General features: G+C 38.2%; 1 protein-coding gene and 1 long non-coding RNA gene across 4 annotated transcripts in view; one reads left to right on the forward strand and one right to left on the reverse strand.

Moving 5' to 3' along the window:
* Window positions 1-27,980, forward strand: part of side-II (sidestep II) — a 77,313-nt gene that overhangs the window by 42,797 nt on the left and 6,536 nt on the right. For both annotated transcript variants that reach the window (XM_064697537.1, XM_064697539.1), the window contains exons 4-15: window positions 1,390-1,483; window positions 1,587-1,700; window positions 2,079-2,282; window positions 3,311-3,456; window positions 5,653-5,797; window positions 11,994-12,124; window positions 13,601-13,760; window positions 17,181-17,283; window positions 19,170-19,281; window positions 19,424-19,505; window positions 24,219-24,360; window positions 26,667-26,848. In XM_064697537.1, the coding sequence (XP_064553607.1) occupies window positions 1,390-1,483; window positions 1,587-1,700; window positions 2,079-2,282; window positions 3,311-3,456; window positions 5,653-5,797; window positions 11,994-12,124; window positions 13,601-13,760; window positions 17,181-17,283; window positions 19,170-19,281; window positions 19,424-19,505; window positions 24,219-24,360; window positions 26,667-26,848 (1,615 nt within the window). The remainder of the gene's footprint in view (window positions 1-1,389; window positions 1,484-1,586; window positions 1,701-2,078; window positions 2,283-3,310; window positions 3,457-5,652; window positions 5,798-11,993; window positions 12,125-13,600; window positions 13,761-17,180; window positions 17,284-19,169; window positions 19,282-19,423; window positions 19,506-24,218; window positions 24,361-26,666; window positions 26,849-27,980) is intronic.
* Window positions 22,612-27,980, reverse strand: part of LOC135438972 (uncharacterized) — a 77,857-nt gene continuing 72,488 nt past the window's right edge. For both annotated transcript variants that reach the window (XR_010437959.1, XR_010437958.1), the window contains 2 exons: window positions 22,812-22,933; window positions 22,612-22,743 (listed from right to left, as the gene is read on the reverse strand). This is a non-coding gene — a long non-coding RNA (uncharacterized LOC135438972). The remainder of the gene's footprint in view (window positions 22,744-22,811; window positions 22,934-27,980) is intronic.

Raw genomic sequence — 27,980 nt, forward strand, 5'->3', positions numbered from 1 at the left:
TTGGACAATTCCTAGTCTTAGACAGCCTGGTGGGGGCGGAGGGTTCTGTCTGCACGTTAACGAGCTGCATGTGCAGACACACACACGCTCACACACATATTCGGAAATGAATGTGAATTGCACACGAAGAGGCAGCCTGATCCCGCCCATAAATTTGCCACTCGCGGTTGCATCAACTTCATATTGCAAGCGAGGCACACAACACGATGTTACAAAAACATTTATATATATAACTCGAATATGAATAATGTGCGACAAATGGTTGGGATCTGGGCGAGGAGCTGACTTTATAAATTAATTTTAATTGCGTTTCAATTGCCTGACAATTAGCTCGACGCCAGACCGACTGCAAATTGCATACAAGTAGTTAGAGAAAACAGCTACGGATGCTTAAGGGGTAGATGGTAGTATAAATAGGTGAATTTAATTATGATTATATAGAAAAATTTAAATGGAATAAGTTTTTATTTTTAATTATTTGATATTTTAATATAATATTATGGGCATTTGTAAATTTTAATGATATATCTAGTTCTAAGATATTCAGAAAGATAGATAAAGGTAATTAAAATATCTTTACATCCCATTGAAAAAGTCGAATCGGCTTTAATATGTATGTTCATTCAACTTATTTGGGAATATAAAAACTTGTTAATTTCCTAACAGGTTCACATTAGTGATCTAATAAGCTAGCTAGTTCAAGGAACTAGTTCCTTGAAGCATCAAAAGGCTTTATAAAAACTTAAGACTGACAGTTGAGAATGTGAAAAAAGTGGCAATAGTACAAAAATCTTAACTGCATTTAGGAACTAGTTAATTTTTGAAAAATTTACCTCAAATACTGCTTAAATTAAAGAAACAACCCATACTTAAATGTAAAAAAACGTGTCTCAGCTAGCAGTGTTTAATATGCATAAAGTGACAACGGACTGGAACTTGCATTGCATCTCTTCACAGAACTTGTTCATTTATTACAACATTTACAACATTTAAATTGCTGACAGAAGTCGCAGAGCAAGATAATGATAAATTAAAATTTTAATGAAAGAACCAATCAGAGTAATATATATATCACATTCATTGACTAACTAATCATAGCCACAATTAACTGAACCGAATGTGCACTAGCTTCAATACCTGGGAGTGCATAATTGCCTGGCTGGAGGTTCGATATATATCTTAAGTCCTGCACGACTTGGCCACAGCACAGACCACAGAGTTGTAGGACTTAAGTGACATGCAATAATTGAAAATTACATGACCAGAAGCAACTGTTTTGTGGGTGTATGCAGTGTGTGTGTGTGTGTGTGTGTGTGTGTATGCGTGTGTATGCTAATCATCTGTTTCCTTTCGCACACATATAATAATATAACGTATGGAATTTTGCAGGATATCAAACGGCATGATCAAGGCATTTACCGTTGTCGTGTCGATTTTCGCACAGCTCAAACGCAGAGCTTCCGTTTCAATTTGTCTGTAATAAGTGAGTATCTGAAATTCTGACAGGCACACGGGCACACAGGCACCTACACATACACATACACTTAACTATCAATTGTTGTCGTTGTTGCTGTTGTTCTTTTTAGTACTTCCGGAGCAGCCCATCATACTGGACCGCTGGGGTCGTCAACTGAATGGCACAAAATTGGGTCCCAAGCAGGAGGGCGATGATATTGTTATCACTTGTCGTGTGGTGGGCGGTAAGTAAGCCCAACTATCTGGCTTAGCCCCATTGCTAGTGGCCACGCCCCCTTTTTGCTTTTGCTATGCCGCACACACATGGCTATATCCGCTCGACCGGCTAGACAATTTCCTGTTAATTTCCTTAAAAGCTTTGGCCAGCAAAAAAAAAAAACAGAGAGAGTAAAAGAAAAACCTCAAGCCGCACTTTGACCGAAAATGAAAATATCACAAAGTTTGCTTTCGGTTTTCTTTGCGCTATGTTTTTTTTTTAGTCCAAAACTTGACTTTTTAATTTGCGCCGTTTCTAGCTGCCGCTTCGCATAGTCCCCATATGTTGATGTGTATATAACTATTGTATTTTGTTTTCTTTGTTCTCATTCGACTCTATTTCATAGGTCGACCACAACCACAGGTCCGCTGGCTTGTGAATGGACTACTTGTCGACAATCAAAACGAGCACAATTCCGGCGATGTTATCGAGAATCGACTGTTGTGGCCATCGGTGCAGCGCAACGATTTAAATTCCGTATTCACATGTCAGGCATTGAATACGCAATTAGATAAGCCCAAGGAGAAGAGCTTCATACTCGATATGCACCGTAAGTGCCCAACCCAATTCCAACTTGTCTGGCTAATAAATTTGTCCAAAACAACCACACATGACCTGAAAAAACACAGAAAAAGAAGCCTAGTTCGCTTAGGTTTGATTCTAGACCAGACTTATGCTATCGTCAAGGTTAAGTTATGTGTTGTGGGACTTCCTAACCCTAGGCTTAGCAGGCGGGCTTATATAACCCATAGAGGGACCATACCAAGATATTGAAATAAATTAATATATCAATTTTAGAGTAAGGGTTTTCTCTAGGAACCAAAGCCTGAGCTTAGATCTAAATTTCTTAATTTTTAATAATAACTAATTATGGGCCAAACTCTACTCAAAACATTCCATAGTTCCCGCTGTCACCTTGTAAACCTTAATCATTTTATAACCCGCAATCTCAATTACCTAAATTAATATTCAATCAATGAAAATATTATCTTTCAATATCGGAACTCCGTAGTTATTTTCAGCACGTTAACTAAACAACTCGCCTGTTGTATAAACATAAACAAATCATACTCAATATTTTTCATGATTGTAACGCTACATAAATAAACCTGTCATTCTTGGGGTTAAATACCGCGCATATAGCTCGTCAAAGTGGCCGTTAAATAATTACATGTTTACAAGAATGAACGAATGACGGGACGTTAAGCCTAACATTAACCTCGCTCCATATCGCCAGCTCTTTACAGCAAAGAGCACAACAAATTGTTGCCTTAGCCATAGAGGGTCATTTATATATAGGGACCTATGGGGGCCTATGGGACCCTATGGAGTCAGATGTAGGCAGCGCCGTTAGTTGTTAACGTTTGTTAGTTACAAATTGTTGAAGGTTCTACTTCATAATTATTTTTTAAAGTTAAAACGCGAAAGAATGTGGGAATATACAGAGCTGAAATATATTTTTTATCAACTGTAATAAACTAACATTACTTCTCTGTTATGCAATCTTTTTTGTTTATCCAACTTCCATTATTCAAATTGCCAATGTTATTTACCAATTTTTTCTGCTTCTTTTCACAGTAAAACCATTAACTGTAAAAATTCTGGAACCACCCAGCTCAATGATTGCCGATCGCCGCTATGAAGTCACGTGTGAATCATCGGGTTCGCGTCCGAATGCCATCATCACTTGGTACAAGGGAAAACGTCAATTGCGACGCACAAAGGTGAGTTGAGTATGCGAGGGGGTGAGGTGGCAGTAGTTGTCAAAGGGTAGGGGTAGGGGTGATTCGCACATGACCGCAATTGACGTACCCTGCCCAACACTTGTGGTCTGCCTACCTACGGTTGGGTTTCTGGGGGTGTTGACTGACTCACGTTCAGCTCGATAAGTTATTGTATTTGCACAGTCAAGCCACACACACACACAAGCACTTACACACAGGCACACACACACACACCGCAGCTCGTAACTCTTCCACAACGAGTAGGAAAAGGGACTTGTGGGTGGGTAACACCCACTTGTTGTCGCTGGGCGTGGCTCACACTCGCCGCGCTCCGCACTCACCGTTTGAATAAACACAGATAATGTGATATAAACTCCACAATACACAATGTATTGCCCCGCCCCCGACCTGCGACCCCCGGCTGCGCAACCCTTTGCATTTTCTACTATTTGCTACGCTTTTCCTTTGCCATTTTCATTTGTTGTTGTTGTTGTTGTTGTGGTGTTTTTTTGTGCCTTTTTTGTTTTAACTTTGGACAAATTTATGGGAGTTTTAGCGCAATTTTGTTGCAATTCATTTTTGTGCCGCTCCGTTGTTGACTTGCCCAGCCCCCGCCTCCGCCCCGCCCCCGCTAGCGCTGCCAGTGCCCCGTTTACCCACTGTCCGGAACCCAAAACAGTTGTTGTTTATGTCCATGTCCGTCCGTCTTATATGCATACTCGCTTATGCATACCGCCGCTGATTGCTTTGCCGTTTGCAGCTACACTCCTTTAAAGACCGGAAATGTTTTTCAGTAGTTTTTCACGTGGCATAAAGTTGCCGTAATGCGGCAAACGGCCGCCCTCAGTCTCGTTTAGCCAGACAGTCGAACAGACAGTCGAAGAGACTGTCAGACAGACTGGCCTTTAGACATGTTATACATGCCTTTTGGTGCCTTAGTTTCCACTCTAATATGCGGACCTTGTGGGTGGGCTGTATGTGTATGGGTGTGTGTGTGTGTGTGTGTGTGTGTGTGCTGCCAGACATGTGCATATTTCGGGTACAAGCCAAAGTCTAGCAACTTTATATGGGACACGACATTAATCAACGTTTAAGGCCAACGACTCGCCGACAATCGAGTTGCTCGCTACGAATTGCAGCTAATTAGGTAGTCATGGCTTTAGCTTTAACATGCCATTTGTAATGCTCGAAATTGTTGTTAGAATATTTTTGAGGACAGTCTAACAAATTAATTCCAAACTAGGTTAAACTATTTTTAATTGTCGAAGAAAAAAATAATATAAGGAAAGCAGTACCTGGTCATAAAAGTCCTAGAGTTGAATATGCAGTTTGTATAGTTCTCTTATAAAAAACTGATTATAGAATGAAAGAATTTTAACTCTATTCGGAAAACCACGTTTTTTTCATTCTAAGTTTATTTTTTTCGTTATTTAATTTTTAATAATTATCTTCGATTTTTTATATATTTTTTGAATACTGAAATTCTTGGAAGAGCCAAAGAAATTTCATGCTAAATAACTTTTTTGCCAACTGTTACTGAATACAGGTTTTCCTCACAATTCCATTCCATTCGGAAAGTCAAGTTTTTTCTTTTAAATATTTATAGCTTGTTTTTTTCATTTTGCCTTGGACTCTGACAGTGAAAATAACGTTTTTACGATGTGAAAGCAGGTCGCTAACTGTCCGCCTTTTAGCGCCTTCGATAGGGCTTAAACACTTACACCCACTTCCCGGAGCAGTTATATGTGAGGGCATATTTCACGCCTTTGCAGCCGTTTAGCAAGTTTTGGCGTCTGGTCGCCTGGGGAAGGGGCGACACACGGTTAAAAATGAACAATTTTATGACCCGTTCAGCTAACAGCAAGAATAACGACTACAACATCGCAACTAATTATGTGTTGTAGTTGTTGTAGTTGCAGACGATATTGTTGTTGTTGTTGTTGTTGTTGCTGCTCGGCGCTATAAAATGTACCCACACAAGTCACATAAAACCCAAAGTATGCAGCAATAAATTTTAAATTGCAAACATAAAATATTTCGACAAATTTCCAAAAGAAAAACACATACACACAAAGAAAACAAAGAATAAAACGAAGAACTGCGCCTAAGGACATTTTCGTTGTAAAATGGTGGGCGGGGGTCGTCTACTCTCTGGTCTGAGCCGAAACTTAATTAATGCAGCAACACATTTTCCAGGACGACATATCAAAGAACTCGACACGCTCGGAGCTGAGCTTTGTGCCCACCACAGACGACGATGGCAAATCGATAACATGCCGTGCGGAAAATCCAAATGTGAACGGCCTCTATTTGGAGACCATGTGGAAATTGAATGTCGTTTGTAAGTATTACAAATTGTGCTTAAGTCTAAAATATATATATATATATGTATATATGCTGTATACGCTGAAAATAACAAAAAATAAGCATTTGCCGACAGCTAGCAGAAAGGTAGACAGCCAGCTAAATTTATTACGTCGGCGCTGTCGACGTCGTCGCCGTTGAAAGCCTTTAAAATGCAAATAAATCAAAGACAAATGACAAATTGTGAATAATTTGCCATGGGCCAGAAGGCAGCTGCCGTGCTAACAGCCCGCTCTCCCAGCCCATAACCCAATCGGACCGCGGGGAGCGCTTCAGCGGCTCCAGCGCCCAAATGAAATATGTGGGCTAACAAAATGTATGGCAGCCGCTCAAAAATAAATGAAGGACTTTTGCGTACCCATGCACCATCCCCCCTACCCAAAAAAAAAAACTAAATTACAAGAAAAAAACTTATCAGAGTAGATGCTTTCACTATAGATACAGCTGTTATCCGCGTCTAAACAAATTCAGTTAATTGCATAACTTTATATTATGATAAAGGAAGAAATAGATCAAAGCAGTAAACTATTTTATATATTTATTTTAGGGCTTATTCTATACGGTTCGCTTAGGTTAGGTCTGTTTGGAGTTCGATTGTGGCTAGCATTCTTATGCTTTAATGGGATTTAATTTTTGGCTTGGTTGACTTTTTAAGAGAATCAAATAGGTAAAACAATAATATTGCAAAGGTATAATGTTGCAAAAGGTTAATATGGAAGAAGGCATAGAAAAGAATAGAAAATCAGCATGTGTGTTAGCTAAATATTCTTTATTTAAGCTTTTTTTAAAAAGTTTTTTTTTACTACATATATATGCCAAGGTTTTTAGTTTGATCGTAAACTATGCATATTTAAAAAAATATATATACATTTTTTAGTAAATATATGATATATTTCTTTTTTACACCCATCTGCAGATATGAAAATGAAATTATTTATTTAAAATAAAATTAAATTAAATTAAAAATATTTTAAAAATATTTTATATCTTATAAATAATACCTGACCTATGCCTTCCGATTAAGATAAAAATCATAGCACCTGTATATAAAGTAATACCAAAAAAGCTATAAAAGGGCTTAAATAAAGCATATCAAGCTAACAAACATGTTAGCCGAATTGTACAGCCAATGGGTCAATAGCCGCAAAGTAACTACTGCGGACATCGTAAAGTGGCAAAGTCACAGTTGAGTTTGCAGGCGAACGGCGTTACGTATACGTCGCGTTTGCCGCTGTGAATGTATTTTATTATTTCGGCTGTGTGTACATTGTGCAGACACACACACACACACACACACACAAACACACTCACATGTGTGTGTATATGCGGCACATCACGTAATGTTGTTTCTTTGCTTTTCACATCCTCAAATATTAAATTTTTACTGCAATCTGCTGACGCAAAAAAAAAGTAAGCAAAAGAAAATACACAGAAAGAAAAACATGTTGATATTTAGGCTTGACGCTTAACAAAATATATATATAAGGTGTTATGATTATATTTTTTATGCGCCACACATACTTGTTGCCTTCACATTTTATATTTTAGAATATTATTTTTTATTTGTTTGCTTTGTGCATTTTTTTTTACCTTAACACCGTTCGCTACATTGACGCAAATAAACTTTATGATCGGCACGTACGGCAAAGTATTCATATAAATACACACACACATACACACACACGCACACACATCCATCGAATGGTTGTGCAGCAGGAAAAAGCTTGACTTAAAAAAAAAAAGAAGAAGAAAAAAGTAAATATATGTATAAATATAAATTATGCTTTTTAATTTAAGCATATTACCCTACAGTCGTTCGGGCCTTGCCTTGACTGACTACAAAGCGCACCTTATAAAAACGGGCATATAAAATGAATATGCATTTTTATAATCTTACTAAAGTCTTAATTAAGAATGGCAGAGCTTATGCCCATTTTACAGGTGAACACTTAAATCAGCGCTTTTCTCATATTTACAAAAAATAACAATACGTTTTAATGGTTTAAAAAACCATTGAAAGAACTATTGAACTTCGATGTGTTTCTTTATTTCGATAGGTTTCTATGTTGAACCAAACATTTAATTGTAGAAAGAATCTCCCTATACCAAGCCAGACAACAGTTACTATTTCTAACAGAGAAAGGTAACAAAAATTTAAATTTAAATGTTTGTTTTAACTCGTTTAAAAATATGAAATGTGAATTAGGGATTATACATTTGTTTTTTTTTTTTAATATACTAACTAGGAAATAAATATTTATAAAAAACACTGTCAACCGAAAATCTCATTAGATATTGTTACTATTCTCTACTTCCATATTTTTGAATTTGGTTGAGATCGGAAGATCCTGCTCAATTCCAGCGCTCAATTAAGCATAGTAAAGAAAAAATAAATTCTATATAGGTCTGAATTAGGGTATCATCTTTCATGTTTTCTTCAAAAACACTTATTCACAGTCTTTTAAAAATTTCTATTAGTAGCAAAAAAAAAGATTATTTTAATAATGCATTTTTAAGCTGTTGAACACTGAAAGTTTCTTGAGTAAATTCGGTTTATAAATTATTACAAATTGGATATTTGTTAATATTACATTTTACTCAATTTTTGGATAATATATAATTAGGAGTGAGCGTTATTTTGGATCATTTATTTATATCGATCTAGAAATCGGCTGTAGGCCTGAAACGTTTCATTTGGGGTATCTAAGCTTAGAAAATTAGGTTTATGGTAAATTTAACAAAAGCTTTGATTACATAACCAGACAATTTTATTTTGGGACCTTAACACATATTCTTACAATATTACTTTTCCCAAAATTTGCCTCCTTAAAACTAGTTAAAGAAAACATTGCCCGGAAAACTTTCCTTGAATATGCCCGAAATGCTGTAAAAGCCGAACGACTTATTCATAGCGCATCTTAGAGTCGCCTGTGGCTATGTCAATTATATTTTCGTATTTTTAATTTGTGCACACACTTGGCAAATATGTTGCGCATCGTTTCACATTTGTTGATCCTGCTGCTGCTGCTGTTGTTGTTGTTGTTGTTGTTGTGTTGTGTGTCATGTCCTTGTTGCTGTTGTCCCTATACGATATCTCTATTCAGCATCAAGCCTGAGTTATTATGCCAACTTCGTTTTTGGCTTCTTAGGCACGGCATTTGGCAAGGCCATTTGCCGTACTTTATGTCAGTGCCAAGGGGGTGGGGGGAGGGGGTTGTGTGGTAGCTGCTGCATTCTGTACATATTATTTTCTTTATGTGTGCGCGCGATGTGTGCGTATGTGACACGCTCGTTTTAAAATTTATAATGTGGCCCTGGCAAAACAAGGAAGCAGGACAACAAAGCATGCAATGCAATCACAGACATAGAGATTCCCATGAGCGCACTATAGAGCCAAGCTGTGTGTATTCGAGTGTGTGTGTGTGTGTGTATGTGTGTGCATGTCCCTTGCCCGTTGTTTATGGCTGGGCTACATTGGCGCTTGTGCTGTGTGCGTGCCTCGCATTTTGAAAAAGCGAAAGCATCGCGATATTTTTCTCAATGCCGCAATTTGAGTTGATATTTTTAAAGTGGACGCATGCTAGAGCATAGCAATAGGGTTTATGCCCTCCAGATGATATATATGCACATCAATTTAAGATTACATAAATGTTGTTAAAGTTAAAGCCATGTCAAGTCTAGTAACTCAGAGCAGTTATTATGGACAGTTGTATTTTGTAGTTGCATGCGAAACCAAAGCCATGGGGTAATCAGGAAAATACAGAAAATACTGATAATATTTAAGCACAAAAGAATTAGTTTATGGGTTATTTGATATACCTAATTAAATCAAAATTAACGAATGAATATGCCAACTGTTTATAATAATTGAATTGAATAACAACACGGATATTGTTTGATAAATTAATTCATATTAAAGGAATGGGAATTAATATAAGTATGGTAATTTATTCATACATTTGTTTAATCAATTAAATTATATTGATTATCGTTATCCAATGTATGGGGTCTATAAGCCTAATCTTTAGGAAATATTCATGGCCCAAAGACAAAGTGAATTATTCCCAATCAGCATATTCCTCTCCCATTTCCATAATATCGATAAATATCGATTTGAAGACTGGTTTTGTTAAGCAGATGTCAGAAAACGCAAGAGCTAAATTGGCTAGCTCGTTCTTCTGATCAAGAATAGATATGCTTTACGTGGTCGGAGAAGATTTGCTTTATCCTGTTACATACATTACCCAAAAATTTATGTTTTCCTCCACTTTCAAGGGCTCAGTAAACTTAACAAGCAATATTTATAAATATTACAAAACTAATGCCATAGTCAAATCCAAGCTGTATTCTATTCGCGGCTAGTTTTAGTGCACTAATTCAGTGAAGAAATCGCTGAATCGTGGCGCAGCCGTTGCAAATCTCAAATGATATAATAAGGCGACTTTCATTTGCACATAAATTACGGGGGAAACTGACTGAGAGGCCCGAAACTCAGCAAACCCTCGATCGATGGCCGCCCCCAGAAGCTTGGCGAAGAGTGCCAACCTTTTTGGGTTTTCTTTTTTCTTGTTCGGCTGGTTTCAGCAGCTTTCATTTTGGGCAGGGTGGCAGCTAACGATAAATGATAATCACAAAAATGGCCTGCAACATGTGTGCGGAAATACGGCGGCGCGACTTTTGGCGAAAGAGTTTTTGCTGCGGGCCCCTTTCGAGCACTTTTGCTGATTGGCGGGGCGACTGCTGCCGGCTGCCAAGTCAGACCTTTGCATGTGGCGAGCAGGGGAGAGAGAGTTGGGACTGGGGTTAAGTAAAGTTTGCGAGGCCATTCTAAAGTGAGCAAACTTTTGGACTCGCTCGTCGTCGTCGGCGTCGTTGTTGTCGTTGTTGTCGTCTAACTCTTGACTGGCGCCGTTTGGCTTTGGCCGCCAATAACTCAACAATATTAAGGTTGGCACGTGCACGTCCTTCCTTCGAGGTCCTGTGCTGTGTTTGTCGCAAAGTTTGTGGCTCGTTAAGCAAATTCAAACGACTTAAGCGGCAACACATGTTCACAAGCAGCGCCAGGCACAATCAGGCCCGACCACAGACAGCCAGCCCAATCCAGGCCAGGCCACGCCAGACCCGACCAGTGTGTGCGATCCTTGGTCCTTGTGCCCAGTTACCATTAGATTGTTGTTCCCATAACTCTTTGTTGATGTTGCTGTCGTTGCAGCAAATCGCTCATATTTGCAGGCGCTATTAAATCAAATAGATCACTCGACTTATTGCGCAGCTGATGACAGGAAAGGGCCACTCAAAACATCTCTGGGACTATATGAAACTCTATAAACTCGAATGTTGAGTGTTTAGTTCGTATGCTAGCTGCTTTATAGAATTGTCTATTTGCAGCAAAAATAAAGTGTAGCTAGTTAGCTTTGAGGAAAAGTTCATTTATTATATATCGACTTTTAATCATCTTCTATCTAATTTACTGATATGGTAAACCATATTACAGAGTTTATGTATTTATTTATATTTTCATAGATTTTTTATTGAAGCCTGCTTTGCATAGAATGTCAGATAGATATTGGCTTGTTATGAGTTCAATTATTTTGAATAAATATAAAACAAAGACATTTATTGGCAAAGGAGAAAGGAAGAAATGAATAAGTCTGTCAGTTAATTTAACTGACTCTCTCCTAAATCAGAAAAATGTGCGCTGAAGCAAATAACAGAAAATGAAATTTAATTGAATAAAATTATTAAAATAGCCTTAAGCAGAGGATTTTCTTGTTTTTGATTTGTTAGAGGATTACATTTAAAAACAAATGTATATTTTTTAGATAGAAAAAGGAACTTGGTACTTAAGCCTCTTATTGCCAATACAGCTACATATAGCTACCCGTCCTTTGTAGAATTAAATATTATCTTAATTAACCCTCATCAATACTAATGAGCATAGTTCCACACAGTCCAATCAATTAGCTGGTGATTATAAATTATGGCAATGCATTGAATATCTTGAGAGGAGTAAGAGTCAATTATCATATTAAATAACGATTATTTACACTTGCTTTGCTAGACTTCTGAAACCAGTTATAATCAGCGACTAATCCAATATTAAAATTAATCACATACTATTTTTAGCTGCTTCCAATTACTCACAAATTTGTTTATTTGTTAAATCTTTGCAGATCCGCCATTGGTAACGCTGCGTTTGGGCTCCACACTGACACCGGATGATATCAAGGAAGGCGACGATGTTTACTTCGAGTGTCACGTACAATCGAATCCTCAATGGCGGAAACTGTTGTGGTTGCATAATGTAGGTCGCGTCAAGTCAGCTGGAAGTGAGCGCTTGTCTGTCCGTATGCCCCGCCTAACACAAATTAAACCCCAAAACCCCATTGCCGAAATCCCAACAACAATGACAACAGGAGCTGGGCTCCAGGTCGTCTGTCGAACCAGGTCCTGTGCCCGGCTCCGAGCCGGCTGTCTGCTTGGTTGGCTTCCATTCATTTCTGTTTAAGTGTCAATAACATTGGCAAGTTGCGTATGCTCCTGATGCTCCTGATGCTGCTGCTGATGCTGCTGATGCTACCCCCAGAATGCATTGCGCTGCATTTGCTCATTTCAATTCATTTCACACCAAGAATGGCGGTCACAAGGTGCAAGGGGCAGGCAACCAACTCCACAATGTGCCGTTTCGGGCAAAATAGTTTTGGGATTTGCGGCATTGATTTTGAGCATCACTTTGGCTGTCGCTCACTCGCAGTCGCAGTCTCAGTCGCAATCGCAATCGCTGCCGCCGCCCGCAATCAATCAGCAAAGAGCACACAACTGACGTCAGCCAAGTCTGGGTCCTAGTAGAATGCCATTTCTACTGCTGCTGAGGACCCAGAAGCATGGCTTCTTGTTTGCGGATGGGCTTTGAGTGGTTTAACAGGCACTCGATTGTTTCACACACATATTGCAAATGGAAATTGCCTCCGTCTGATTCAGACAAAATATGGTGAACCGTTCTAGAAATGTGAGAGAAATAGAGTTTTTAAATTTTAGTAAAAAGAGGTAAATTTTAGATTGGGTGATTCTTTGATTTGCTTTGTTTTTAGGAACTTTTCGACAGTTAGCACTCGAACCCCAAAGTTAGTTATTGTGACAAACAAAAAACGAGCGATCTTTGTGTGATATAAAACTGTATCTGGCATTTTATAAACCAAAGAATCTGCAAAAGCTGGAAAGCCTCTCCCAGTATTTTCTATTTTGAGAGAGGTTCTTAGAATTCTTTAGCATAGAATACATTTCAGTATTTTAATTTATTATTGATATTCCTTAGTTTGAGAGAAATACGAAAGGTCCTTTGGAAATAATACCTTTGAGTATTTTAATTATTAATTTCTTAAACTGATTTTGAGAGATTCTTTAGAAATCATTTTATGGATTAAGTGTTATAAAAGCCGAACTAACTCTGGGAGAGCTAGTCCTCAAGAAAAGAAATATGTATCTAGAACTCTGACAAAAATTCTACTAAAAGCACAAGCAGAATTGCCTAGCATAGCTAAAGACTACCACAACTTAATTCTTGTTGTTGATTTTGCATCCAGACTGAAATCAGGTTTTAATCCAAGGAAGGTTGAACCAGAAATCCTTTTATTTTCTCGATGGTGCAAAAGCGTTCACCATGCATTTTGGAACTTACATCCATGCACAGCCGCCGGGTTTCCGGCGCCATAATAATAACTTTGTTTTGTCGTCAACAATAAATATTTTCGCTTTATATGTTTTTCATGGCTGCTTTCAGGGCATTCACTTGGAGCACAATACCTCGGCTCGTGTCATACGCTCCAATCAGAGCCTGGTGCTGCAGAAGATAACGAAACACTATGCGGGAAATTATGCGTGCAGCGCCATCAATGATGAAGGCGAAACGGTCAGCAATCAGTTGCCGCTGCGTGTTAAATGTGAGTATACAAATATTCAGGGCAGCATTACTCAAGAGAGAGAGAGAGAGAGAGAGGTGTGGAGAGTGGGCTGTAGAGATGGAGAGATGGCATAGATCAAGCGGCCTGGGCATCCCATAATCCTAGCAACTGTTGTCCTGCTGCCAGTTTATGTTTTGTCTGCATCAGTTTGCATTACGAGTACTATGGCTGGCACTTTGTTTGAATGCGTCATCTATCTGGCTGTCTGCACCGCCCGCAATCCGCATCCCACTCATGTTTTCTTATCATAAAGTCAGACAGCGACGTTGTCGTTGCCGTCGTTGTCAAGCTGCAGTTTCTACCCTGCCTCATGCCACGCCCTTGCCTCATTTGATGTATTGCATTTTTTTTTCCTTTTTTTTTTTATTGTTGCTCTTGGGCTCAACTCGAGTTGAGTCGTCTCGCTGCGGCGCAGTTGCAAGTCAAGGCTGTGAAAATATTTTTCATTCCGCTTTTTGCATAAATACAACATTTTGCCAGCGCGCCGACCCGCAGCTCCGCATCGGCCCTTGCGCCTTATCTGGAAAATCCAGTCGCTTTTCATATGCTTGCCACATGCGCTGCGTCATATTTCATTGCTGCCACTGCTGCTGCTGGTGCTGTTGCTGCAGTTGCAGCTGCTGCGGAATTATGCTTCAATTTAACAGGCCGCGAAATGTTGCCAACTCTTTCTCCTTCTCCACTTCTTCTTATCCTTCATTGTCGCAAGAAGCTGCTGCATGAGGCAGCTGCGCTTTAATTCAAGCAATTTGACAAGCGCCTTCGCTCGGCTCCTGATCGCGCTCATAATGAGCTTCGCAGCCGGGCTTAGCGGTTAGTCAGTCGCCTCTTGTTGCCTCTGAGCGTTACACATGTTGCAACAACAAGCTGCTCCCCAACTCAAGTGCCGCTGCCCCGCCCCCACATGCAGCTAGACAGACGCATTGCCTCGGGCCATAAATTAAATGGCTTGGCGACGTCGACGTCGACGTTGCTGCCAACTTCGCTGCCAACTTCGCTGCAGACAGCGGCCACTAACATTTTGGTTTTTGTTGAAGCCCTAAAGCAGTTTCAGCTTTAACAGCTACTGTTTGAACAAACGTTTTAACTTAATTGATGGTAATCTAACTAAAATGTTACTTGTTCTTTGACAAAATATTATCAGTTGATACTCGAATTAGATCTTAGAATCAATTTTTCTATATAGAGACTTTAATATCTTAGCAGCTAAGGGAGTTAGGCTTATTCGGCTGGCAAGTTCTTTATAACTAAGCACTGTTAGGTTTATTACAAAGGATTTAGTTAGTTTACATTTGGACATTGCAACAAGCTAAGCCTTTTATTTTTATTGGGTAAGGTAACACAAATTGAAAAACAAAGTGACTTTTTTTTATTTATTTTTTGGTAAGCTCGTTTCAATAATTAAAAAACTAAGCTTTACTTTAACGTATTGATCTTTAAAATTGCGTAAGTTTTCCCAAAATGTTGGTTACACATTTGAACAAAGGTTGAAAAGCGGAAAAAATACCCTGGACGTTAAAAATGTTCACGAAAACGTTTAATATAGAATATTTTTCTATATTTATCATTTGTTGAATGGGTCATCATGTTATTATTATTTATTCACCCTTTAGCCTTGGTTTTCCTTATATTTTGTTTTCATTATGTCCTTTTTTTTCTATGAATAACACAATTAGGATCATTTACTTGATTTAATTATTCTGTGCACACTTTTAGCACATATTAAGCTCGAATTATAATCGCATAGAGAATAATACAATTAGAAGCATTTAGTCAATTTTATTAATCTGTACACACTTTTGGCACTTGTCAAGCTCGAATTATAATCCCATAGACAAGGCCAATTGTCTTTTGAAACACATTCAATGTGGATTGTGTAAAATTCGCCCTGCCAACAATTCGTTTGATGTCATTGAACTTTTCTGTTTGTACAACAAAGGGCAACAAGTGCTTTGCCAGAGCTGTCTCGAGTGCTGGCTAATTAACTGTCGACGACTGATCAAACAGCCCTCGTGAACTCGCAATTTAAATAAGCAACAGGAAAAGCAACAGCAAAGAGGGTTGTTTTTGTTTTTGTTTTTGGCTAATTAATTACGCCCTTTTGTAAATTTTTAAGACAAACAATTCATCAAAAATTCAGCGTGCCTGACTGCTAATGCGTTTGGTTTGGTTTGGTTTCTGTGGGGTAGGGGTAGGTGGGGGCGTTGACAACAACGTGAAATTACGCATACGCCACGTGTGCTGTCAGCTAATAATCCTTTAACATTTATGAACGCCTTATTTACCTGCGAGTACTAAATCATGTTGCCACATCAATTAATTTCAAGTAAACAAGGACGTCGCGTTGCCACTCGACGGCTTTCCACGGCGTTGCCATTGCCTCTGACACTGACTGACTGCCATGGCCGCCCCCTCGACCCACCCCCACCCACCGCAACTGCCGCTCCCTCGTTCTCTCCGCATGCCGCGCCTACTCTAACAGATGAGTGGGCGTCCCTGCTGTCTAAATCACTTTTGTGCGTTTGCTTTAACGCCCCGGCAACTTACAACAGGGAAATGCGTAGCCTCATTTTTCAGCGTTTTCTTTTATTTTCTCTTTTTCACAACATTCCCCTTTATTTTTATGCCACCCATACGAAGTTTGTCGTTATATGTGTACGGCCTGGCTGACTGTAATTTGCATTATCTTCTGTTAACTGATTTTAGAGGAATTTTAGGTAGCAGATTTTAGTCAAGCTTACCAAAGGTTAGGACTTCAATTGACCGACTCACAGACTCACGACAGATTCATTCTTAAACAATGCCATTTTTGTAACTTTTATTATCTTTAGTTTATTGATCTTATATTTTTTTATATACTTACCAGTTAGTCGCGGATTTGAACCAGTGTCCTATTAATTGATTGGTTGACTCTTTTACAATTTAATTATTGTAACTTGCATTATCTTTTTTTTATAGAAATTTCAGGTAGCAATTTTTTTTTATTCAGGTTTTTAAAAATCAGTTAGCTGGGGACTCGAGCCGGTGACCTTCAATTGACTGATTTAAAGAACAAACATGCATATATTTTGTAACATTTATACATAAGTAAAATTATTGTAACATTCATCATCCCTAGTTTATCTATCACTGACGATTTGAGCCAGGATTTGAACCTTTTATTGATTGTTTCGTCAGATTTGTTAAGCAATTTCTTGAATACTTACAGTATATTGCACAGCTCCTTGAATTTAAATACAGTTTCGAGTGTATTCCTTTGTAAGAACATAGTCAAATTTTAGTTTTCTAAGCGCGGTGCATATGCGTGTATTTTTCAATATTCTAGGGTATTTCTTAACACTATATTCAAAATTAATTAACTGTTGTTGTTTTAACTCTCTTTTATCCTCTTCGTATCAGACACGCCTGTTTGCAAGCACACGGATCGCGTTATACTAATTGGTGCCTCCAAGGATGAGACTGTTGAGGTTATATGCGAGATACAAGCGGATCCGCCGCCTCGGTAAGTTTTAACAACAACAACAACAAAAAAGGGGGACCTGCCTACGAAGAACGGCTGCTCCTCCGCCTCCTTGTGGCAGAACTTCCTCTTTGCTGGCTTTTTTTAGGCAATTGCTTCCGGTTTCCTGTTCAAATGGAAGATTGCCAAATTGACAAATGACTGTAATTGTGTGCGTGTGTGAGTGTGTGTGTGTGTGTGTGAATGGGAGTGTGTAACGGAAAATGCTGTTTATATGCTAGGAAATGTGTGAAATTCAACAATATTTTGATTTTGCCGGCACTTGAAAGCTTCGTCCTCGCCATTCCTTAAATGTAGGCACTTTAATTTATTTTAAATATGCAGCTGCTGCTCTTGAGAAGGAGGGTGTGTGTGTGTGTGGGAGGGGGGTGGGGCACTGCTGGACGCTGTTAATTCACATTGCCACATTTGCCCCACTTTAATGTTTTTTTAATGAGCCCGCCGCCGCCTTGGCACCACAGCGCACCGCTGCGGCCTGTCGAGCGACTTTATGCCTGCCTCGCCCTCGCCCTCGCCCTAGCCCTCGCACCCTGCTTATACGGCTTTCTCTGCGTCTGTCCAGCTGCCTTGTCTTGTATTTAATTTCAATTTTTCCTTCTGTCTCGCTTTTTTGTGTTTTTTCCTTTTTTTTTGTTGTCTGTGGCTGCGTCTTGAGTTGACGCTTTATGCTAAAATAATTAATCATTAGCCGGCGCAAAATATGCGCGTTGTTGCCGCTGGCAGCGCAGCTGCCTCGTGTAATTGTTGTGGTAGAGCTGAACTGTCGAGGGGTGTGCCGGGAGGCAATCGTTCCTTCACTGGGGGCGTTGCTCGGCGTTAACATTAAAAAAGCTGCTGCATACTCTGAGGGGGGATCTACGCGCAAGCGGCCAGCCCGAGCTGGGCGGCTACAAGTTAATTTATCAGCATTTAACTGCTTGACAGCGATGCCAGCTATTTTTTCGCCTTCTTGTTTTTTTGTTTTTTTAATTTTTAAATTAAAGTATCATGTTGAGAAAATGCAAACGACTTAAATTTAAAACAAAAATTGTGCAAAAATGTGATCAACAAGCTATTTGCAGCATAAAACAATGGACTTATAACTTCTCTTAGTAAATTTGCATTATAATTTTGTGATATTTAAATATCTTTACTATGTGGTGCAAAGATTTTTTTGTCTTTTTCATTGAAAATGCGCTTGACATCTGCAAACTGATTTAACACCATAGAAACTGTTATTTTCAACCCTTTTTTTTTCTTTTTTAACTTTGCACAAATTATTAAAATAGTTAATAAATAAATGTCCTCTCAACTGCTTCTCTTTTCTCCATTCAAATACCTTTTCATTTGGACAAAGTCCCACAAATTTATTCATTTCTTGAATTTAATATATATTTTTACTGTCACATATTTTAAATTTCTCTCGCATATATAAATATTTGTATACAGTTATTATTAATTTATGAAGGCAGTGAGAAAAGCGAAAGCGTCCAACCGAATATGCCAGAGATAATTAACCTTTTAAAAGGCTTTCCATGTGCGAGGACTCAACTCTTTAGCTCGACAGACAGGCTGTGATATTATGTATGTGTGTGTGTGTGTGTGCTGGTGTGTTTATTTGTGTGGGTGTGTTTAACCTTTAATATTTTAACGAGCTATTTTAAAAATGTAAAACTTTCCAAACATGTCTCACTTGCTGGCTATCCCGCTGTCCCATCGGCCTGGCCTCTCTGTTCCGATACGGCTTTCGCCTGGACTGATGTTTCTGCCTTTTGCACGCGCTTCCTACTGACAACGCAACTGTCAAAATGTCAACGCAACACAAACAACTACAACAACTACAACAACTACAACAACAACCATAAAAATAAAACAACAAACATGTACAGAACATTTCGCTGGAAGTTTAACAACTCGGGCGAAACTCTGGACGTGGGCAGCGAACGATTCAGCGTGAATGGAAGCCGCAGCATTTTAAAGTACACTCCGGTCACAGATCAGGTAAATAACTACCCCGACCAATTAAGCGACTCACACAGCATATTCGTCGCCATACACACAAATCTACATACATATGTATACATACGTACATACATTCACACATAACGATACTTATATTTACATATTTTTTACGTGTTTGCAGGATTATGGAACTCTATCCTGCTGGGCGGCTAATGAGGTGGGCACACAGCAACAGCCCTGCCTCTTCCAAGTGGTTTTAGCTGGTAAGCGCACAGTAGCTCAACCGTTTTAATGAGTGCTCACTGTAAATGCTGCTACGTTTATACATACCAAAGCCTTAGTTCCTTTAGTCTTACAGCTGCAAATTATTTATTTTATGTACAAAGATTTTGTTTGTGTATTTCATTTGTGAATTGATTTAAATAAGGAATTTAAGTAATTATTTTTTTAAGAATTTTTAGTCAGAATAAGTTCTTATTTATATTTTTTATTTGTTTGTCAACAATCAAATTTTGTCATAAGTGAAATAATAATATAGTATAATACAAACAACTAGAATATAATATAACTTAATATAATATAATAAGAGCATAATAGAAATTATAAATAAATGATATTTTCAGCTGCCCTTCCTGGTTCCTAGGTGACCCCTATATCCTTAGTTATGCCATGCTATGGATATAGTCCTGGTGAACCTAAAGGACCAAATTCTTTTAAAATTTAGAAGGAAATGTTCTTAAAATATATGTATGATTTTTCCGCAGCCACGCCCCTCTCGATGGTTTCTAGATGACCCCTATATCTAAGGTTATACCATACCTTAGATGTAGTCCTAGTGAACCTAAATAACCCTAACGCACTAAATTTTTCTAAAATCTGCAAGGACATGACCGACTTATGACTATTTTTCTAACAAGGATGTTTTCACAAAATCGGCCATAACTTGGTCATTTCAAGTACTCTCCTGATGTCCTTTGGGCAAAAGATAGTCATTTTACGTCCAATTCAGAATATTTAACAAAAAGTACAAAAGTCCTTTTGAGAGCTGAGAAAAAGGGATATTTGTTTATACAGTTAAAGTCTCATAACTCGGTCATGTCCTTGCGTATCCTGACGAGTCCTGTGTCAAACATTGTGTTTGGACTAGGACTATTATGTGTCCAAAGGACATCTTTCTAGTCCTTGTACTTTTCGATTTATGGCTACTTTTCTATAAAGGACATTCTTTTTATAACTATAGCTCGGTCAAATCCTTAAGGATATCTGAAGGATATACATTTCTGAACTCGGGAAGAGCAGATCTATCGGATGGCATTCAAGGATTTCCAGGATTCGACAAAAAAATTTTCCTTAATATCTGTAAGGGGCTTAGTCAGAAAATCGAAATTTTCAGGACTAAATTCGCCATTTGAAGGACTATCGGGATGTCCTTTGGCCAGTAGATAGTCCTTATCGTCCCATTAAAGAATATACAAACCGAAGGACGATAGTCCTTCAAACAGCTGAGAAATAAGGACTTTTTTGTTATCAGAAAATAGCCCATAACTCGGCTATATCCTTGAATATCCTGACGAATCATGTGTCAAAAAAATTGTGTTAGCAAGGGCTACCAACTGGCCAAAGGACATCAAATCGTCCTTGTAGTTTCGGAGATATTAAGGATTTTGTGTCAAATGCCCATTTCCTTGCAATCCGGGACTGAAAAAATGACCAAGTGCTGGATTCTTAGATGACCCCCTGATTTTTTGATGCAGTTCGATGCGCTTGGGCCTTACGAGCCTAACGCACCATATCCTTTGAAAATCCGCAAGGATATGGCCGAGTTATAAGCATTCAAAAATCAATATTTTATTTGGTCGGCAGAAAATACAACTTTGCATACCCGTAAGGGGCACATTTAAGGTACCCCTTTTACATTTGCCCCTTACGTGTATGCAATGAAATTTTTCATTAAAAGATTTTTGTCTACCTGCTAGACATTTCTGTTCGCCTGGTATTTTTGTTATATTTCGCTAAAAATCTCGCGGCCCAGCCGCCGACGCCGACGCCCCTTTTGGGTATGCAATGGACATTTTCGACCGCGTATTTTTTTGTCTACCTTCTGATCAATTCTGTTCGCCTGGTATTTAAGAAAAATTTCGCTACAAATCTCGCGACCCAGCCGCCGACACTGACGCCCCTTTTGGGTATGCAATGGAAATTTTCGACAGCGTATTTTTTTGTCTACCTTCTGATCAATTCTGTTGGCCTGGTATTTTAGCAGAATTTATAAAATCTCGACAGGCAGCGATCCCCAACGATGCCCCTTTGGGTATGCAATGGTTTTTTGCCAGCCACGTTCAAACGTTAACTTTAAATGCTTATAACTCGGCCATATCCTTGCGGATTTTCAAAGGATATGGTGCGTTAGGCTCGTAAGGCCCAAGCGCATCGAACTGCATCAAAAAATCAGGGGGTCATCTAAGAATCCAGCACTTGGTCATTTTTTCAGTCCCGGATTGCAAGGAAATGGGCATTTGACACAAAATCCTTAATATTTCCGAAACTGCAAGGACGATTTTGATGTCCTTTGGCCAGTTGGTAGACCTGGACAACACAATTTTTTTGACACATAATTCGTCAGGATATTCAAGGATCCTTATTTCTCAGCTGTTTGAAGGACTATCGTCCTTCGGTTTGTATATTCTTTAATGGGACGATAAGGACTATCTACTGGCCAAAGGACATCCCGATAGTCCTTCAAATGGCGAATTTAGTCCTGAAAATTTCGATTTTCTGACTAAGCCCCTTACAGATATTAAGGAAAATTTTTTTGTCGAATCCTGGAAATCCTAGAATGCCAACCGATAGATCTGCTCTTCCCGAGTTCAGAAATGTATATCCTTCAGATATCCTTAAGGATTTGACCGAGCTATAGTTATAAAAAGAATGTCCTTTATAGAAAAGTAGGCATAAATCGAAAAGTACAAGGACTAGAAAGATGTCCTTTGGACACATAATAGTCCTAGTCCAAACAGAATGTTTGACACAGGACTCGTCAGGATACGCAAGGACATGACCGAGTTATGAGACTTTAACTGTATTTTTGTCCTTTTTGTTAAATATTCTGAATTGGACGTAAAATGACTATCTTTTGACCAAAGGACATCAGGATAGTACTTGAAATGACCAAGTTATGGCCGATTTTGTGATAATATCCTTGTTAGAAAAATAGTCATAATTCGGTCATATCCTTGCAGATTTTCGAAAAACTTAGTGCGTTAGGATCGTAAGCACTAACTGCATCAAAACATAATGAGGTCTTCTAAAAATCCATTGCCACAGCCAAATAAAAACGCACTTAATTTTTTCTGTTTTAAATTTAAGATCGTTTTGTTTATTATACGATAAATGTCATTTGGCATAACGTGTTGCTTAGCTTAGCGGCAACTTGGCCACTTCGTTCTCCAGGGTGTTGGCCGGCGCTGATAGAATATCCTTGTGTATCGATAGGAACCTAAACTGTTGCGTGGAAAAAGAAAGTATTATAAGTTTCGTATGTCAATAGAAATAGGTCTAGGAGTACTTACCGGGTCGCAGATTAAGCGGCAGGAATGATCCACCCAGAGAAAGGCGGTGGGTCCAACGCAGCTCGTCCAAATGGAAACAATCGAGGTGTGGGGCCAAGAAATGACCTCAGGATTAGTTTCAGCTATGGAGAAAATAAATTGATTAAATATAATACACAAGTAAGAAGAGTTGTCTACGGAATACCGTAGATTTTAGATGTCCGATTTGTTATACATGTAGTAATGTTTAAAAAACGTATTTTGATAAGTTAAAGCAAGAAAACTTATAAAATAAAAAAGTCATTCATAGAGGAACTTTGTTTGCAAGCTAAGTATTATATCTTGTAGAAGTATGTGGTACAGTTATCTCAATTGGCTGAATCCGACATTCTTACAGTCTGCAACTGACAGGATATAAGGGTTATCTAGAAAATAGCGAGTGAGTGGGACTGGGAAGAGAAGAAATAAACCACACGTATTTCTGGAACGCATCCTTGCGAATGTCAATAATAAATTTATACAATAGATATGTGACTCACTTAGGAATCATATACTTGGGAATTTGAAGTTTCCAGCTAGACGGTCTTATATTTATTACATCTTTTAGTTACTTTCGCATAGTTCAGATACATTTGTATCTTTCATATTATGTTCATACTTCACTTTCAATTACTTTTGAATTTTACAGATACTTTATTTTCAAATTATCTTTCAAATAGTTCTGATCTTTCTGCAGCATTTCTGACTTTAAGATATATATTTTTTTAATTTATATGCATTTATTTAAGTTCTTTTAGATACTTGTGTCTCTCTCAGATACTTTAATAACTTTAAGATGCAAAATTTGTATCTTTTATAAACATGTAAATCTTTTAGATACCTGAGCATCTTATAGATACTTTTGTCCTTTAGAAACTCTGGAATCATTTAAATACTTTTGTACCTTTTTATTCACATTGATGATATTTTATATTGCAGCTGCTTTAGTTTTTTACTGCTTGCAATTAAATTTTATATATATGTCACAGCTGCTCTTTGCTGCAAAAAACCTTTATACTGCGATATACTAAGTATTGTAAGCTATCTGAGATTTAACTTATTGTATAAACACAGCAACTGTTTCCCGTGCGTCTGTCTGTTTCTTGAGTATTTGCTTTTTGATCCCAACAAGTTAAGGCCACAAGCAAACACTCACGTGGCCCTTACTGACTCTCACATTTAACCCGAAACAAACAGACCAGAAAGTGAGTGCAACAATCTGGCTTTGTCAGCATTACCAATCCACCCAAAAACAAAAAAAAAAACAAAAGGAGAGAGCAACTGTTTATATATTTCTTTTTCTCTGTCTTTCTTGTTAATTTTCTGCACAACCTGCGCACGCTGGACAACATAAATCTGATTCCGACAACCCCGATGCCCAACTCGCAGCTCTGCCAAATGGCGTCAGCAACTGCAGCATCTTCAATCGCACAGAGCTCAGTGTTGACATACAATGCATACCCGGCTACGACGGCGGTCTGCCTCAAATATTTGTACTCGAAATGTTTTCAACACGCACCGGCATTACCAGGTAAGCATATTAATCAGCTACTCGTACAGCCCGACAGCTACACAAACACACACGTGCACATGGACAACACGTTGCCTGTCGCCGACAACGGATAGCCCCGCCCCTCTCTCCGCTGGTTCGCTTATAAGCGGATTACGTTTGGCCACTTGGCTTAGCCCCCCAAAGGCTCAGGTTTTCACCATATGTCAAATAACTGAGAATATACGATTTAATATTGCCTCAGGTGAATCAAAGTGGGTCGGCAGTGTATTATTATAAGTTGGCACTAATTTAAGATCTACTTGAAATAAGTATGGCAAAAACGAAAAGAATGCTGCAAGGACGATAGCAAAAAAACATGTTGAAGCTATTAAAAGCTATTTGACGTTTCCTGTTTGCAGAAAACGAGATTAAACTTTTCGCAAAATATTTTATGATGGAGCACATGGAATTCACTTTAACTGACCATTAGAAAGAATTTTTCATTGCATTACTTAGAAGTAAAGAAGAAAAAAAAGTTTGCTGCAGTTTAGAAAAGGAATTGTAAGCTTTATACCCTTGCAGAGGTTAATATGATTTTGTCATTAAATTTGCAACGACTAGCAGGAGACTTCTCTGCACTTCTTGATCAGTATGAACAGACAAGGTTATATAGCTAGGTTTTTCGGTCCATCATTATTTAACTTTGCATAGATTCGTTAAAATATTCTTACCCAACTCAGCGTTTACTATTTGCACAATGCTTCTACCTAACAAATTAGCTTGCCTCTTCAGATGCTTTTATATCTTATATATACTTTTTAGGCCATAGCCTGCTTGATATGGTTCATAAATACGTAAGGTATTAGTATATATGAATGGTCGCATTCACACACACTCACACATATACACACAATATATAGAGTCTATCTGCATTTGACAGCTACCTTAAAGCGATACCAGCAGAATATTATTCAATATCAGTTTCAGTTTGACAATTGTGTGAATGGAGAGAAATGAAGGGCGCGAGGGATGAGCCGTGCTGTCCGGCGTGTGTCTGTGTGTGTGTGTGTGTGTTTGTGTGTGAGGCAAGTGTTTGGCACATCAGCGTGTGTGTGTTCGCTCCTTGGGGGGGCGTGTAATTAGGCGTAAGAGAGGGCGCTTCAGGCCAAGTTCACCCTCCACACAATATTGTGTGAGCGGCAATCAACAATTTATATGCATGTGAAATGGGTATTTAAAAAAATGCGCATTTTTATTACGGCCCAAGCCCTAAATCGCCGAATCGTATTCATATGCACACATAACATTATGCGGCAGCATTGTATAAATTTTCTGTCAGTTGCCCTCGAAACGAAACAAAACCAGAAACATTTCATAAATATTGCTTATTAAAACAATGGCACTGGCCCGCGGGGGGAATGATGAAGGCAGCCCCAGAAATATCAAAGGACCCTCATTCAAAAAGATTGCGCCAAAACGCAACAAACGTCGTCATCAATGTAAAATTGTTTGTTAAAGCAAATGGCATATGGGGAATAAGAGAGAAGAGTTAGCACCAGAATAAAGAAGCTTGAATACACTGCAAAATGGTAAACTAAAGTCAGCTATTAAATAGAATATTATGACATAGGAGAAGAGTTAAATTAGTTCAATTTAAAATATTTAATACAGATTAATGGGAGATTTCAGAGGTCGAGCAAATTCGAAACAAAAGCATAGATGTCGTATTATATTAAAAAAATGCAAAATTCATTCATCAACTGAAATTAAGACTTTAGATTTCGAAAGTTGTTTATTTTAAGGTAATTTCTCAAAATTTGAAGTATATATTTTTGCTTGTATAAATACATTTTGACTTTCAAAACTTTCGTCTCAACGTGTTACATGCTGCTGCACAAATTGCTAACATCCTTGGCAAGGGCATTCGAAAGGATGAAAGAATGATGCAAAATTTATATAGACATTGAACCCTAATATTTCAGAGTTTGGCAAAAACAAAAAGGCGAAGGAGAAAAGAGACAAGTGAAAGCCGCAACAAGGCAAAAGGCATCAAATTTAAATTGAGGTCATGATTGGAGCATTGCTTCTGTTGGGTGGGCTTGGTCTTCAGTTGTGGGATAGGCTTTGAGGTTGGTTGACATGGGCGATGGTCCAAGGCAGAAATGTAAAAGGCTTAAGCTGCCAAAAATATATACATATAGAATATATTTATTGTTGGCGGGGTTTTGTGCCATCCTGACATTTGATTGCACATGATTAAAGGCTTAGAGCTGTTGATTTGCCATGCTGATTTAATAATACATAATAATATCCTGGGGGTCCATCTCTTTTATTTATTTTTTCAGACTTAATATAACCAATGCGGAGGAGGCTCTTTTCTCGCTGGAGAATCTGGATACGCTCACATCGATGATGATGCAGGAGAATAACTCGCTGAGAATGCGCATTTACTCTTACAATCAAAAGGGACGCAGTGCGGCATATCTGTTGCCCGATTTCATAATTGGCTCAACAGCTTACAAGACAGGTGAGTGGCACACACCAAAACATACACCAAAACACACACACACACATCATACACAGACACTCACATGTGTGTGTGCTAGATGGCTAGGCTTGATTGATGGATGGGAATTGTAGGGCTTACTGCATTTGACACATGAAGCTGCTGCCTTCTGGCTGACTCTGCCTCCAGACTGCTGCTTTTCAGTGATTTTATGTTTTAATCCCAGGCCAGGGTATCGTACTTGCCCTGATAGCCCCGACCAGGGGCGAGTGTGTGTCTTACACATATGGTGGCAACACTTGACAGGTAACATTATCATCTGCAGTACTTACATAATCAACATGCCTGCCTCATGGGCCGCATTTTGACGGCTTAAAATATGTATAAAATTACTTTTCTGAAGTGTCAAACTGCACTTCAGTAGCCAATATGGCCGAGCACAGTGATTGCATATAGCGAGAAAAATGTATGAAATTCATTTTATATATAAATTAGTGTATAGATTTTCTTACTTAAATGAAAAACTAGCCCAGCCTCAATAATAAAATCTTTCTTAGTTTATAGAAGTTTAAAAAAGTTAATTATTGAAAAAGGCCAGAATTCTTCGAAAGATATTGGAGACTTTTTCGAAATATGTAATAAATTATTTATAGAAAAAAGTGCAGATACCCCAAAGTATTTTAGAAATTTTGAAACAAATTTAAAAATTTATCGTCGTACTAACTTTTTTTTTTGAACTATAATTAAAGTAAATCAAATTAACTGTTTTATTAATTAATGAAATATTCATTAAACCACAAAAATAAAATCCGAAAGACATAATAAATCGCTTTATCAACAAATCCTGTATTCTTTTCCAAAATTATTTAATATTAAATGGCAATTCGCTTGAGTTTATTAACTTGGTGTCTGAGTTTATTATTAATCGAAAAACAATTCCCTCAACCAACCTAATTACAATTCCCATTTCGAATAAAATATATATTTGAATTGCATTTATTTATATTAAATTATTGTGTTCTTTAGTGCGTTCTTTCACTGTACACTTGCTTAAGTTGTTATATGGTATATGAATACAATAATTAAGTTTTGTTTCCCATTTAAATGCATTGTACGTCCCACTGTACAGTTGCTAAGATAACTCATACCTACT

Source organism: Drosophila montana, unplaced genomic scaffold, assembly GCF_035044405.1.
Source record: "Drosophila montana isolate Dmon_TW-CO22-7 unplaced genomic scaffold, ASM3504440v1 contig_402_1, whole genome shotgun sequence".
NCBI classification, from domain to species: Eukaryota; Metazoa; Arthropoda; class Insecta; order Diptera; family Drosophilidae; genus Drosophila; species Drosophila montana.